At 53.6% G+C, this 12,789-nt stretch overlaps 1 protein-coding gene across 5 annotated transcripts in view; it reads left to right on the forward strand.

Annotated features, from left to right (window-relative positions):
- Positions 1-12,789, forward strand: part of SCARB1 (scavenger receptor class B member 1) — a 72,717-nt gene that overhangs the window by 33,219 nt on the left and 26,709 nt on the right. For all 5 annotated transcript variants that reach the window (XM_054510575.2, XM_054510576.2, XM_054510574.2 and 2 more), the window contains 3 exons: positions 7,152-7,309; positions 8,979-9,120; positions 12,067-12,270. In XM_054510575.2, coding sequence (XP_054366550.1) covers positions 7,152-7,309; positions 8,979-9,120; positions 12,067-12,270 — 504 coding nt within the window. The remainder of the gene's footprint in view (positions 1-7,151; positions 7,310-8,978; positions 9,121-12,066; positions 12,271-12,789) is intronic.

Below are 12,789 nucleotides of genomic sequence, written 5' to 3' on the forward strand. Positions count from 1 at the left end.
GGATGCCAACCCGGCTGGGTGTGGGTGCAAGTGACACTCTGGTCGCTTAGCTTCGCCTTGCCCTTAGCCCCTGTATTGGGCTCAGTAGTGTCCCCCTCCAAAAAGATACGTCCCGAGTTCTAACTCCTGGTACCTGTGAATGTGACCTCATTTGAAAATAGGGTTTTTGCCGATGAAATTAAGGTAAGGAACCCCTCTCACCCCAGCCCCAGGTGTGACTTTGTTAGAGCAGCCGGGGGGGAACTCGGAGGCTTCCCTGACAGCGAGGTGGGCCGGGTGAGGGTTCCCGAGTGTGGTTTTAGCAGAGGTCTCGGACTTCCTAGCTCTTGGGATCTGGCAAGAGATGCTTTTCTGATCTCTGAACTGAGGTCTCGTGTTTTTGCCACTGGGGGCCAAGGGACAGTGAAGGCCCTGGGAGTCATGGGGCCCCCTCAGCCTCTGCCTGCTCTCCGGCTCACAGCTTATCCCGCATGCTGGAGGCCTGGCTGAAGGTCTGAATTCCCTGGAGGCACGTGAGTGCCCGGCCAATTCCTCCTTCCCTGGGCCTCTTGTGAAGTTAAGGGTTGGCCCAGGATCCCCCCCGCCCCCACCCCCCACCCCCCCCAGTCCACCAGGCCTCTCTGTGAAGGGCAGGGCTGACCCAGGATCCGCCCCCAGGCTTCTCTGTGAAGGGCAGGGCTGACCCAGGATCCCCCAGGCCTCTTTGTGAAGGGCAGGGCTGACCCAGGATCTGACCCCAGGCTTCTCTGTGACGGGCAGGGCTGACCTAGGATCCCTCAGGCCTCTCTGTGAAGGGCAGGGCTGACCCAGGATCTGCCCCCAGGCCTCTCTGTGAAGGGCAGGGCTGACCCAGGATGTGCCCCCAGGCTTCTCTGTGAGGCACAGGGCTGACCCAGGATGTGCCCCCAGGCCCCCCCAGGCCTCTCTGTGAAGGGCAGGGCTGACCCAGGATCCACCCCAGACCTCTCTGAAGGGCAGGGCTGACCCAGGATCCGCCCCCAGGCCTCTCTGTGAGGTGTAGGGCTGACTCAGGATCCCCTTCAGGCCTCTCTGTGAAGGGCAGGGCTGACCCAGGATCCCCCTTCGCCTTCTCTGTGAAGGGCAGGGCTGACCCAGGATCCCCCTTCGCCTTCTCTGTGAAGGGCAGGGCTGACCCAGGACCCACCCCCAGTGTCTGGAGCCCCTCCCTGCCCAGCCTGGAGAGGAGATGGCGGCTGACGAAGGAGCCTGTGGAGGTCACCCTCGCATGGAGGGTGGCCTGGCCTGTGCGGCTGCAGCTCATGAAGCCAGAGAATTTTACCACAATTGTCATTGTAAAGATTGACTTAATTGAAACATAGACTAATAGCTAAAAGTTAATGTATGTGACATTGTCATTTTTGCCATCCCATGTCCCCTGAGCTGCTGCTCTGGCCCAGGCTGGGCCCCAAATAGGCCATGCTCTCTATGTGTTAAAAAAAAAAAAATCTCCCTTAAGTAGGAGATGTTTAAAACACATACAAAGGAGGAAGCAGATAACTACTCTCTGGTCATTTGCATGTCGATATTAGTGTTCTAGAGCTCACACTGCTTATTGGCTCAGCAAAAATTTGCTGAGTGTTTTCTGGGTACCAAGCACTGTTCTGTGCTGAATCAATGAACTAAGCAGATGAAGATCCTGTCCTTGGGAGACTATGACCTAGTAGGGGAGACAGAGAAAGGACAGTAGACATAATTATAGGCGACAAGGACCACAGGAAACACAGCAGGTTAAGGGAGTTTAGGAATTTGGGGGTGGATCAGGTGAGAGATTTGACTGTGTGGCCACCTTGGGGAGAACATGAGAGGCAGCAAGAACAGCTAGTGCAAAGGCCCTGGGGCAGAAGTTTGCCTGCATATATAAGGGACAGCAGGGAGGCCAGCATGACTGGGCTGAGTGAATGACAGGGACAGGACAGGATGCGAGGCCCAGAGGGGCCACAGGAGCCAGACCAGGCCGAGGGACTTGCAGGCCAGTGTTAAGATGGCAGCTTTTATGTTCGTTTTATTTTCAAGACATCAACGGTTGCCCATTATTTTGTATATTGGACAAATTCCTTTAAAAAGGCGCATCCCAAGTGTGTCTTTCTGCAGCTTGTCTGTTTTCACTCAGGTCTTTTGAGACTTCCCGCAGTACGTCTGGTCCATTTGTTGTGCCCGCGGTGGTGTGTGCAGAAGTCAGCTCTGCTCGTGATCTCCAACAGCAGGCTGCGGAATGATTGGGGTGGGTGGGGGCCAGCATCTTGCCGGCGGATCGGAAGAGGATAGACTTTCGCGGCTCTAGGGACGTCCTCTAAGTGGAATCGCGGTATGTGTCCCGTGGCTGGCCCCTGTCACTCAGCATACTGTCCTCCAGGTTCATCCGTGGTGCGGACCCGCCTTCCTCGTTAAGACGGAGTCACAGCCCACGGAATGCGCTCACACACACGCCTTTTAACAGGTGTGATGAAGATGTTCCATCTCTTGAGTTTGCTTGTCATACAAGGGAGGTGTAGACCTTTGATAAAACTCAGCAAAGTGCTCTTGAAAAGCAGGCACGTTATGGATGCACCTTGCAAACATGGTGCTGGGGGGAAGAAGCCCCGTGTGGCCTTGGTCTGCTTGTTTTTAAGAAATTGGGTGTTATGCGGGGCGCCTGGGTGGCTCAGTCGTTAGGCGTCTGACTTTGGCTCGGGTCATGATCCCAGGGTCCTGGGATCGAGCCCCGCATCGGGTTCCCTGCTCAGCGGGAAGCCTGCTTCTCCCTCTCCCATTCCCCCTGCTTGTGTTCCCTCTCTCACTGTGTCTCTCTCTTCAAATAAATAAAGAAATTGGGTGTTATGGACATAAATCGACGACTCGTATTGTAGGATTCTGTTTAATGGAAAAAAGGCAAATCCGTGGAGATAGAAAGTAGACGCGGGGGTGCCAGGGGCTAGGGGAGCGTATTGCTAATGGGTACGGGGTTTTGTTTTGGGGTGATGAATATGTTCCGGCCTTAGACCGTGGTGGTGTCTGCACAATTCTGTGCGCACATCCACACCATTGAATTAGACACTTGAAGTGGGTGAATTGTATGGTATGTGAATCCTAAGTCATTAAACCGTCAAGAAATGCTAGCATCATGTTTTCACGGTGCATCCAGAACGTTCATCCTTTTTAGGTGTGCAGCCTGATGGGTTTTATCAGATGTGTACATCTTACCTATGTGGCGCCCGAAATCAAGAGATGGGATGTTTTCATGACCCTAAATAGTTTCTTGATGCCGTTTTGCAGTCGGTCCCCTCCCTCTGCCCGAGCCCTGTGACAATCACTGATCTGGTTTCAGTCCTTATGGTTTTCCTTTTCCCAGATGTCCTGTTATAAATGGACTCATGCAGTATGTCGCTGTTTGCATCGGACTTTTGTTACTTAGCATATGCTGTGGAGGTTCATGCATGTGCTGGACTGACCAGTAGTCGCTTCCTGTTTGTGATCGAGTAGTGCCCCGTTGTTTAGTTATGTGGCGGTTTGTTTATCTGTCGAGGGACGTTGGAGTTGTTTTAAAATATGTTTTGAGAATATTTTTGTTATTGATGGGCATGTAGGTAGCCATGCTCCTAAAGGCTTCCTAGCCTGGACACAGGCTGCAGGCCCTGCCAGGAATGCCCTCCCCATCTTCTTTCGCCGGCCAAGTCCAACTCCCTTCATCAGTGCTCAGCTCACATGTTTCCTCTTCCAGGCAGCGCTGCTGGCTGTCCAGGAATGGGCTCGGAGGGTCCGGTTGGGTGAGAGGCAGTGGTGTCCTGCAAGGACTCACGTTGGCCCTCTCTTCCAGTCTTTGTGTTCTGGGCCGTGGTCTTTGACCTTGGGGGAGGGAGTGAGGATAGAATGAGCCATATCAGGTGAAAGGCCGAGAGTGTGGCCAGCGCTGCTGTCTAATCAGCTGCTTGGTCTCATTGCCTCTGCTCAGATGCCGATCAAAACCAGTGCAAAGTCTGTCCCCACCTGTGGGTGCGGGTGGGGCAGTGTCAGTGACAGGGAGGAAGAGGAGTCGGTTACTTCAAGCCAGGTGACTACCTGGCTGACCTTCCAGATGCCTGGGGCTCTGCCATATCCTGCTCTAGCACTTTACCTATACAAACTCATTCAACCTCACACCAGCTCTATCACTGTGCTCATTTTATGGATGAGGAGATTGAGGTTCACAGAGGAGTGGTGACTTACCCACTGTCACCCAGCCAGAAGGCAGAGCTGGGCCATCAAATACTCCCCGTGAGCGAGTGCCCAGTGAATGGGGTGGACCCCCAGAGCCTGGAAGCCCCTTCTGTTGGAGAGAGAGAGGGACACATGGCTTTATCTGGTGACTCATTTCTTTGGCTGTGATTTGTCCCCAAAGCAGAGTGTATTGGAGGGTGGATGAGGGATTCTGGAGTTCTGAAGATTTCTCTGGGTCCAGCTGAGAAACAGAGCTGGGGAGCGAGGCAGGAACTGGAAACTTATTTTATTTTATTTTATTTAGGTTGAGACAGAGAGGGAGAGAGTGAGAGTGAGCACGCATGCACGCAGGGGGAGAGGGAGAGAGAGAATCCTAAGCAGGCTCCATATGGAGCTCGGAGCCCGACGAGGGGCCCCATCTCACGACCCTGAGATCACCACATGAGCCGAAATCAAGAGTTGGACGCTCAACCGACTGAGCCACCCAGGTGCCCCAGGAAACTGTCTTTTTAAAAACCACTTAGTTGAGGTATGATAGACATTTTAAAAAACTGTACATATTTAATGTATACAACTTGATGGGTTTGCAGATAAGTATACACCTTCAAAACCATCACCGCAATCTATGTGTAAAGATATCCATCACCTCCAAAACGTTCCATATGATGGCTTTTATTGTTTTAGTTATGCAAGACAAGTAAGCCTAGAGATCTACTGTATGCCATAGTGTGGCCACTTAACAAGATTGCATCCTACACTCAAATATTTGCTAAGAGGGTAGATCTTATGTGTTTTTATCGCGCACACACACACACACACACACACAGAAGAAGGAACTGGGACTGAGGTCACGTTCTTTCCCATTGGAGTTGCCGGCAGAAGCCAGGACAGGCAGGGGACCCCTAGTTACTAGCCCTGTGTGTGTCTTTTCTGTGGAGAGGGGATGGTGGAGAGGCATGACGGGACCATCTCCCTCTGTCGCTCCTCCCTGTTGAAGAGTTGAGGATTTCCATCCTGAGTGGACCCCACTCCCACCCAGCAGCCTCTCGCCTAAGGTTGGATTCCATCTGCCAAGCCTGTGCCCACGCCTCTGCTGTTGGACCTGCTGTGTGGGGCCTGGGGAAAGCCCCCCAACCGCGCCGGGCCTCGGTTTCCCCCTTAGAAACATGGGGAGGTCACCCTCCATCATCCAGGAGATGATGCTGGTCAAGTACGCCAGCAGGTGTGGCAGAGGGCGGCCCATGAGCCAGGTACGGCCCCAAGGTGTGTGTTCGATCAGCTCCCGGGTGTGCTCGATTTTGAAAAATAAATTGTTGGTATTAAACAATACGGAGGTCCCACAGAGTCTTTGTTGCTTTGTTCAAATCACACTTATTAGTTGCCTTTATTTGCCTGTATTAGATGCTCAGGTTATAAGAATGATCGTGTGGCTTCCATGGCAGGTAGGAAGATGTGTTTATCAAATGATTATTATTATACCCTGAAATCCAGATTTTATGTGACATCTTCTAGTTTTTTATTCTTGGCAATGAATTTAACTTTTCTTCATTTAAATGTCATGTTGGTGAAATGAAAAATGGCTGAGGCTCCTGGCCCCCATTGTATAGATGGGGAAACTGAGACTCAAGAGGTGACTGTTTTGCCCATGTGGCCCTGAGGTCTGGCTGCTTCTGTATTGTCTCTTTCCCAGAGTCTGCTGGCTGGGGACACGGGGCCGGGCCAGACCAGTGAGCTCCTGCCTTCTGCCTCCCCTGGAGCCTCTGCCCATTGGTTTTGGCTGTCTAGGGACAGAAAAGATGGCTGGCCTTGTTCTGGAAGGCCATGTTTGAAGGAACATGGACGGTGACGCAAGCCACCCTGTAGACCTCGCTTTGTGGTATCGGGTCTCACTCTGATGGGCTGGGTCACTCTGCCCCACCCAGGCTCGAAGCCTTGTGGGGCCCGTGATGTGGCCGGGCCCAGTTGGGGGGGGATTGGGTGGTACTGGGGGGACCTCCCTGTGACACAGGGACTTGCAGAGCTGAGGAGCCAGACGGGGATGAGAGGCCAGTGTATCTGATAGACAGGCTGCAGACCTGTTTTCTTCAGCTCTGTCTCAGCACCGCCCTGCCTCAGGGCCTTTGTGCTGGCCTTGCTTCTATGTGGAATTACCCCCCTGTCCACCAGATCCATGTGTCCCCCTCAGTGCCTTTTGTTTTTATTTATTTATTAATTTTTGTTCTGTTTTTGCTTGTGTTTCACCTGTGTAACTACTCTGTTTAAAGTTGCAATCCCCGGGGCGCCTGGGTGGCTCAGTTGGTTAAGCGACTGCCTTCAGCTCAGGTCATGATCCTGGAGTCCCTGGATCGAGTCCCGTATCGGGCTCCCTGCTCGGCGGGGAGTCTGCTTCTCCCTCTGACCCTCCCCCCTCTCATGTGCTCTCTCTCTCAGTCTCTCTCTCTCAAATAAATAAATAAAAAAATCTTAAAAAAAAAAAAGTTGCAATCCCCTTCCCCATCCCTGCCTCTCACACAAGCACACGTTACTGTACCTTCATGTTTAACACCTGCCTTTCCCTTGCTAGATTGAAGACCCCACAGAGTTGGGGAGTGGGGTCTGTCTTGTTCATTCTTTTATCCCCAGCCCTTGGAAGAGTGCCTGGCATATAACAGGTGCTCAGTAAAAGTTTGTTGAATGAATGAATGATACATTTGGACACATGGAGTATTCCAGCAGCAGCTGCTTCCTGGTGTCTGATCAGGCTACTGTTACTAAAACACGGTTACAAAAGTAGCATCTGCAAGAATGTGTTGCCTGTGAACTGATGCTCTGGAGCAGCGTGGATGGGGAACTTCCTCACCGCCAGGGGCCACCTCCGGACATGATGGTGGGACCCGGCTCTGGACAGCTGTTCTAGCTGCATGGAGGGGAGGCCCCGCTCGCCCTCCTCACGGGCGTGTTTGTTTTGCCCCCCACAGAATGTGCGCATCGACCCCAGTAGCCTGTCCTTCAACATGTGGAAGGAGATCCCCGTCCCCTTCTACCTGTCTATCTACTTCTTCGACATTGTCAACCCCGATGCCATCCTCCTGGGGGAGAAGCCGCAGGTGCAGGAGCGTGGACCCTACGTGTACAGGTGAGGACAGAGGGTGCTGGACTGGGTCTCCCAGGCGGGCCGTCTTAGCGGGCTCGGACCCCATTTTACAGATGAGGAAACCGAGGCCCCGAGTAGTAGAGGGGCTTGCTCAGGGTCAGTCTGCTTTCCCCAGTCTGGTGTTCTTGTGCTTGAGACTGTGCCCTCTGCAGAGTGACCTCCTGGGTTTAAACCGTGGCTTTCTGATTGCAGGCAAGGGGCGTTCCTTCCCCATGCCTCAGTTTCCCCATCTGTAAAATGGGGATGACAGTCTCCGCCTTGGGGTGGTTGTGAGGACTGGATGAGATAGCGGGAAGCCCTTAGCACAGTGCCTGGCCCGCAGTGAGCGCCCCGTAAACGTTTGTTACTAGCGTGTTATTACCACTGCGGCCACCACCTCTTCGCTGGATCGTGGTCTTTGGGAGAACGCGGCTTGTTGAATCTGCCGGAGCAGGTTTCCGAGAGGTGAGGGAGGACAGTTCTGGTAGAAGGCCCGATTCCCGGCTCCTGCCCATTCTGCCCTCGGGCACGGACCCTGTCACAGAATCGCCGTCCCTGCCAAGCTCGTCCGTGGAAGGCTTCTGTGTCAGAGCTGAGCCTGGCTTGCCAAAGTTTATATTTATTTCTTCATCCTGGAAGCATTTACTGAGCACCTCCTGTGGACTAGGCACCGTGCCAGACCCGAGCCCCTGCTCCACAGAGCTGACGTCTGATGGGAGAGAGTAAACTCTTAGACACATCAGGTGGCCATAAGTGTGGTGAGAGCAAGGAGGGTGAAGCATGGAGGGTGCTGGAGGGAGAGGCGAGGGCAGGGTTGGTCTAACTGGAGGGTCAGGGAGGACCTCTGCCAAGGGGGCACCCCCCTAAATGTGGGTGGTGAGAAGGGGGTGCCACTGTGTGAAGATGTGGGGGGAGGAGGGCCCCAGGCAGAGGTGGCAGCCGGTGCAAAGGCCCTGAGGCAGGCAGGGTCTGGGAGTCCGGGAAGGAGAAGGCCTGAGTGGCTGGCGTGGTATGAGTGAGGGGGAGATTGGCAGAGACGCGGCCCGAGCATTGGACGGGGTCGGGTGGTGAGGATCTCGGAGGCCACAGTAGGAGCTTGATTTTATCCTGTATGCAAAGGAGGGTTGTCGGGGAGAGAAGGACACCATCTCATTTCTACTTTTCAAAGATTCTCTGGCTATGTTATGGAGAATGGATTGCAGACAAGAGGGAGTAACGGCAGCAGCCACGAAAAGCCACTGGTACTCGCGTGCTGTCTTCCGTGCCTCGGGCCGCCCCTTGGTGGCTTGACAGGCACTGACCCACTCAGGGCTCACCACAGCCCTGCGAAGTGGCTCTTGTCATCACCCCCATTTTATAGATGGGAGAACGGAGGCCCTGGTAGTAAGTGATGGAGACAGGATGGGAGCCCGGGCCCTCCGTCTCCAGAGTGCACATTCCGAACCACTGTGCTGCGCTGTCTCCCTAAGCAGGCGCATGCGCGGGGGAAGCTGCTGTGAAGGACGGTGGCGCCTGGCTGGGGGGAGGGGGTGTGTCGGGATTGGGGTGCTCTCTGGGGTAGCTCTGATGAACCTCACAGGGTCCCGCCTTGGGCCGAGGGCCCCACGGCTCTCGGCGGGCGCCCCGTCCCTGTGTGGCCGGGCCCCACTGACCACCGGCTTCCTGCCCGCAGGGAATTCAGGCACAAGAGCAACATCACCTTCAATGACAACGACACGGTGTCGTTCCTCGAGTATCGCAGCTTCCAGTTCCAGCCCGACAAGTCCCATGGCCTGGAGAGCGACTATATCGTCATGCCCAACATCCTGGTCTTGGTAAGGCTGCCCCTGGCCGCGCCCCTTGTCCCAGCCCTCACCTTGCGCCCGAGGGCTTCCGTCTCTCTCGTCCTGCCTGCCCCCTGCGTGGGCCGCCCCGCGGTGGGGAGCACGGGGGGCAGCCGGCAGCTCATGGGACCCGACTCACAGCCCATCGAGTTTCCCAGGTGCATCCTCCTGTCTCTGGTTTGGGGGTACCGGCCAAAATTCTTGTCTTTCCCGTCTTAGTCTACAAATCTAGAATCTCCACAGGGAGGTACTAGTGGGGGGCTGCACGGGGCTCCCCCAGGCCACGTCCTCGTCTGCCCCATTTGCAGGCTGGGCCTCCGTGCTCTGTAGGTGGGGGTCATAGTTGTAGCTGGATTTACCGACTGTTGGCCCTGTGCGCCAGGGTTCCCAAGACCACCTCCAGGCTTGCTGACTCACTGGGAAGGCTCGCAGACGGTGTATTGTCCCACTCTTGGCTCTGATTTGTTACAGCAGAAGGGTGCAGAACCAAAAGCAGCAGAGGGAGAAGGCACATGGGGTGGAGGCCAGCCTCCAGCCTCCAGTGTCCTCTCCCAGGGGAGTCGCACAGGCACCCACCCCCAATTCACCCTGCAACAAGTCCTGATAGCACCTGGGAAGGTTTGTCACCACGGAAACCACTAGAGACTCCGTGCCCAGGGTTTTTTATTGGGGGCTGGTCACAGAGGCACCTTCTGCCTGGCATGTACCAAAATCCACCTCCCCAGAAGGAAGGCAGGTGGTCAGCATAAAGCATACTGTTCGTAGATGCAGTCCAGACACCGTGAGCCCCCCCTTATCACTCAAGGAGTGGTGGGAGCTCCCTCGAAACCCAAGCTCCCAGACGCAGGCTGAGGGTCAACCTTGCCAGCAGGCCTTTCTAGAGAGAGTGGCCTCAGGCCTGTTGTGTTAACTTTTTGCAAACACCGTGTGTCAGCACTTAGGGCTTATGGGCTTACACATATTACCTTGTTTACTTGTCAGTGACCCTGGGGCTGGTGCTGGGCTGGGCTCTGGATCCGAGGCGAACTCGCCTGCTGAGTCCATTGGATGGACAGGGCAGAAGAATAAATATGCCCCGAAACCTTACAGCTTCACCACCTGCCCCTGTGCGCCCCCACCCCCCACCCCAGTTACATCCTTAAGTTTTGGCAGTGAAGGCACTTGCCCCCACTGACCTGGTTGGCAAAGACCGCGTGATGATGCCCCAGGGGTCAGGAGCATTTGTGGAAACAGACGCTCTCCCATACCGTCGTGAGGAACAGAACTGGTATGAGCTGTTGGAAGGGGGTGACTTTAAATAGAAATTGCACACGCCTTGGACCTCAGGGATTTCATTTGTAGGCATGTGTCCTCTTGATAGAACCACACACGTAAAAGATGCTTGCACGCAAGGATATTCATTGTCAGAGCAAACTTCTAGAAACAACCTAAATATTGTTCCATCATGTTTCATTGTGGTAATTTATGGCAGCCAGCCAGGGCCAGAGCAGTCCCTGAGGTCTAAGTGAGGGAGAGGCAAGGTGCAGAACGCACGTACGGTGCCACACCTTATTACTTAAAAAGGAGAAATACTTGCACACACACACCCACTTATACACACATGCTTTTTTATTTACATGTTTCGAGCAGGGTGGGCAGACTTCTTCTGTAAAGTAAGTATTTTAGGCTTTGAGGGCCATGTGATTTCTGTTGGAACTGCTGATGCAGAAGCAGCCAAAGGCAATATAAAGGAGGAGGCATGGAGATGTTCCAACGAAACTTTATTTCATATAATTTTCATGTTTTTTCAAATATTCTTCCCCCCGCAACTATTTGAAAATATTAAAAAAAAAAAAACATTCTTAGCTCTCAGACTGTACAAAAATGGGTGGTGGGCTGGCTTTGGCCCATGGGCCATAGTTTGCTGGTCTCTGGTGTGGATGTCTCTGGAGGAAAGAACCCATAGCATTGGGTGGCCTTGAGGGAGAAGAATGGGAAGGAGACGGTCAGGGGTTGGAGAGGGACGTTTCTCCGATATTCTTTTGTGATTTTTTAAAAAATCATGTGTTTATTACCTTTCAAAAATGATTATAATGGCAAGGAGATCCTGGTGAGTTCCCAAGGAACCAGACCTCTTTGGCCCAGGTTTTAGGAAATGCTGGCTGTGTTCACTTTTCCACTTTTGGATGAGGTGCCTTTAAAAAATAAACCAAGTGCCAAGACAGTATCTCCAGAGGAAAGCAGAAATTAGAAAATAAATTCACCTGCATTCTCAGCACCCAGATATTGGGGAGAACAGATCTTTGGGACTCTTCGTGTTTGGGAAGGAGATATCAGGAAGTGGAGTCGAGTCTTCATTAAGATTCTTTTGAATGCAAGGTGACAATAAAAGGTACTCCAAACTGGCATAAGCAAAAAAGGAACTTATGGGCTCACATTACTGAAAGGGCAGAGGTTGGCTCATTTCAGGTGCGGCTTGATCTAGGGTGCAAATCGGGTTCCCTAGATCTGTGTTGGTGCCCTGCTCGGGCGGACCTCAGGGTGGCTACAGCCTTCGAGGAGGGCAGCAGGAAGCTCTCCTTTCTATCTGACAGCCCCAGGGGAATGTTTTCCGTTTCTTGGGGCTCTGATTGGGCCACATTACACATTCCGGAACCAATCACTATAGCTGGAGGGAAGAACGTTTCTGATTGGCCAGGTCCCTGCCATGTGCCCGCCTCTGGGACTGGGGATGGAGTTAATTTCACCTGAAATCCATGAACACAGGTGATCCTGTTACTGAAGGATTAGGGACTGGTTCTGGATGCCCCAGACACCCTATATGCCCGCTGCAGGGACCTTCCTGGGCCCGAAGTTCATGTCCCCTCATGAACTCTACCTTGGGCCTGGCTTGAAGTCCAGGATGCATGGACCCATTGGTGTCTAGCCTGTAACATGTAGTGTCCCCTCACTCTGCAGGCTGCAGCGATGATGATGGAAAATAAGCCCATGAGCCTGAAGCTGATCATGACCTTGGCGTTCAGCACACTCGGGGAGCGCGCCTTCATGAACCGCACTGTAGGCGAGATCATGTGGGGTTACGAGGACCCCCTCATACACCTCATCAACAAGTACCTCCCAAACATGTTTCCATTCAAGGGCAAGTTTGGGCTATTTGCAGAGGTAAGCATGGCCCACAACAAGTTCGGGGCCTGTGTCTTGTTCTCCATCGATACAGCCTGGAAATGGGTTAGCAGCCTGGCTGGGAATCTGGGGGCGGTGGGTTGGAAATGGCAGAAAACCCAACTCAAACTGGCTTAAGAGGAATAGAGAATTTATTGGCTCATATACCTGAAAACTCTAGGCAGAGATGTGGGTGCAGCTTGATCCAGGCTCTGAGAATGTGATTGAGCTGAGTGTGGACAGTTGGGGGCTGCTGCTGGGAGAAGGGGGAGAGGCTGCTGGGGAGGCAAGTCACAGATGTTGCCTATGACATTGCTCTGAGCTGCCTACTTTTTTCTTTCTTTAAAGATTTTATTTATTTGAGAGAGAGAGAGTGAGAGAGAGAGCACAAGCATGGGGAGCGGCAGAGGGAGAGGGAGAGGCCGACTCCCGGCTGAGCAGGGACCCCGATGCGGGGCTCGATCCCAGGACCCCGGGATCATGACCTGAGCCGAAGGCAGATGCTTAACCGACTGAGCC

Source organism: Mirounga angustirostris, unplaced genomic scaffold (genome assembly GCF_029215605.1).
Source record: "Mirounga angustirostris isolate CCGP_5_RB_7025 unplaced genomic scaffold, mMirAng1.0.hap1 SCAF_14, whole genome shotgun sequence".
Classification (NCBI taxonomy): Eukaryota; Metazoa; Chordata; class Mammalia; order Carnivora; family Phocidae; genus Mirounga; species Mirounga angustirostris.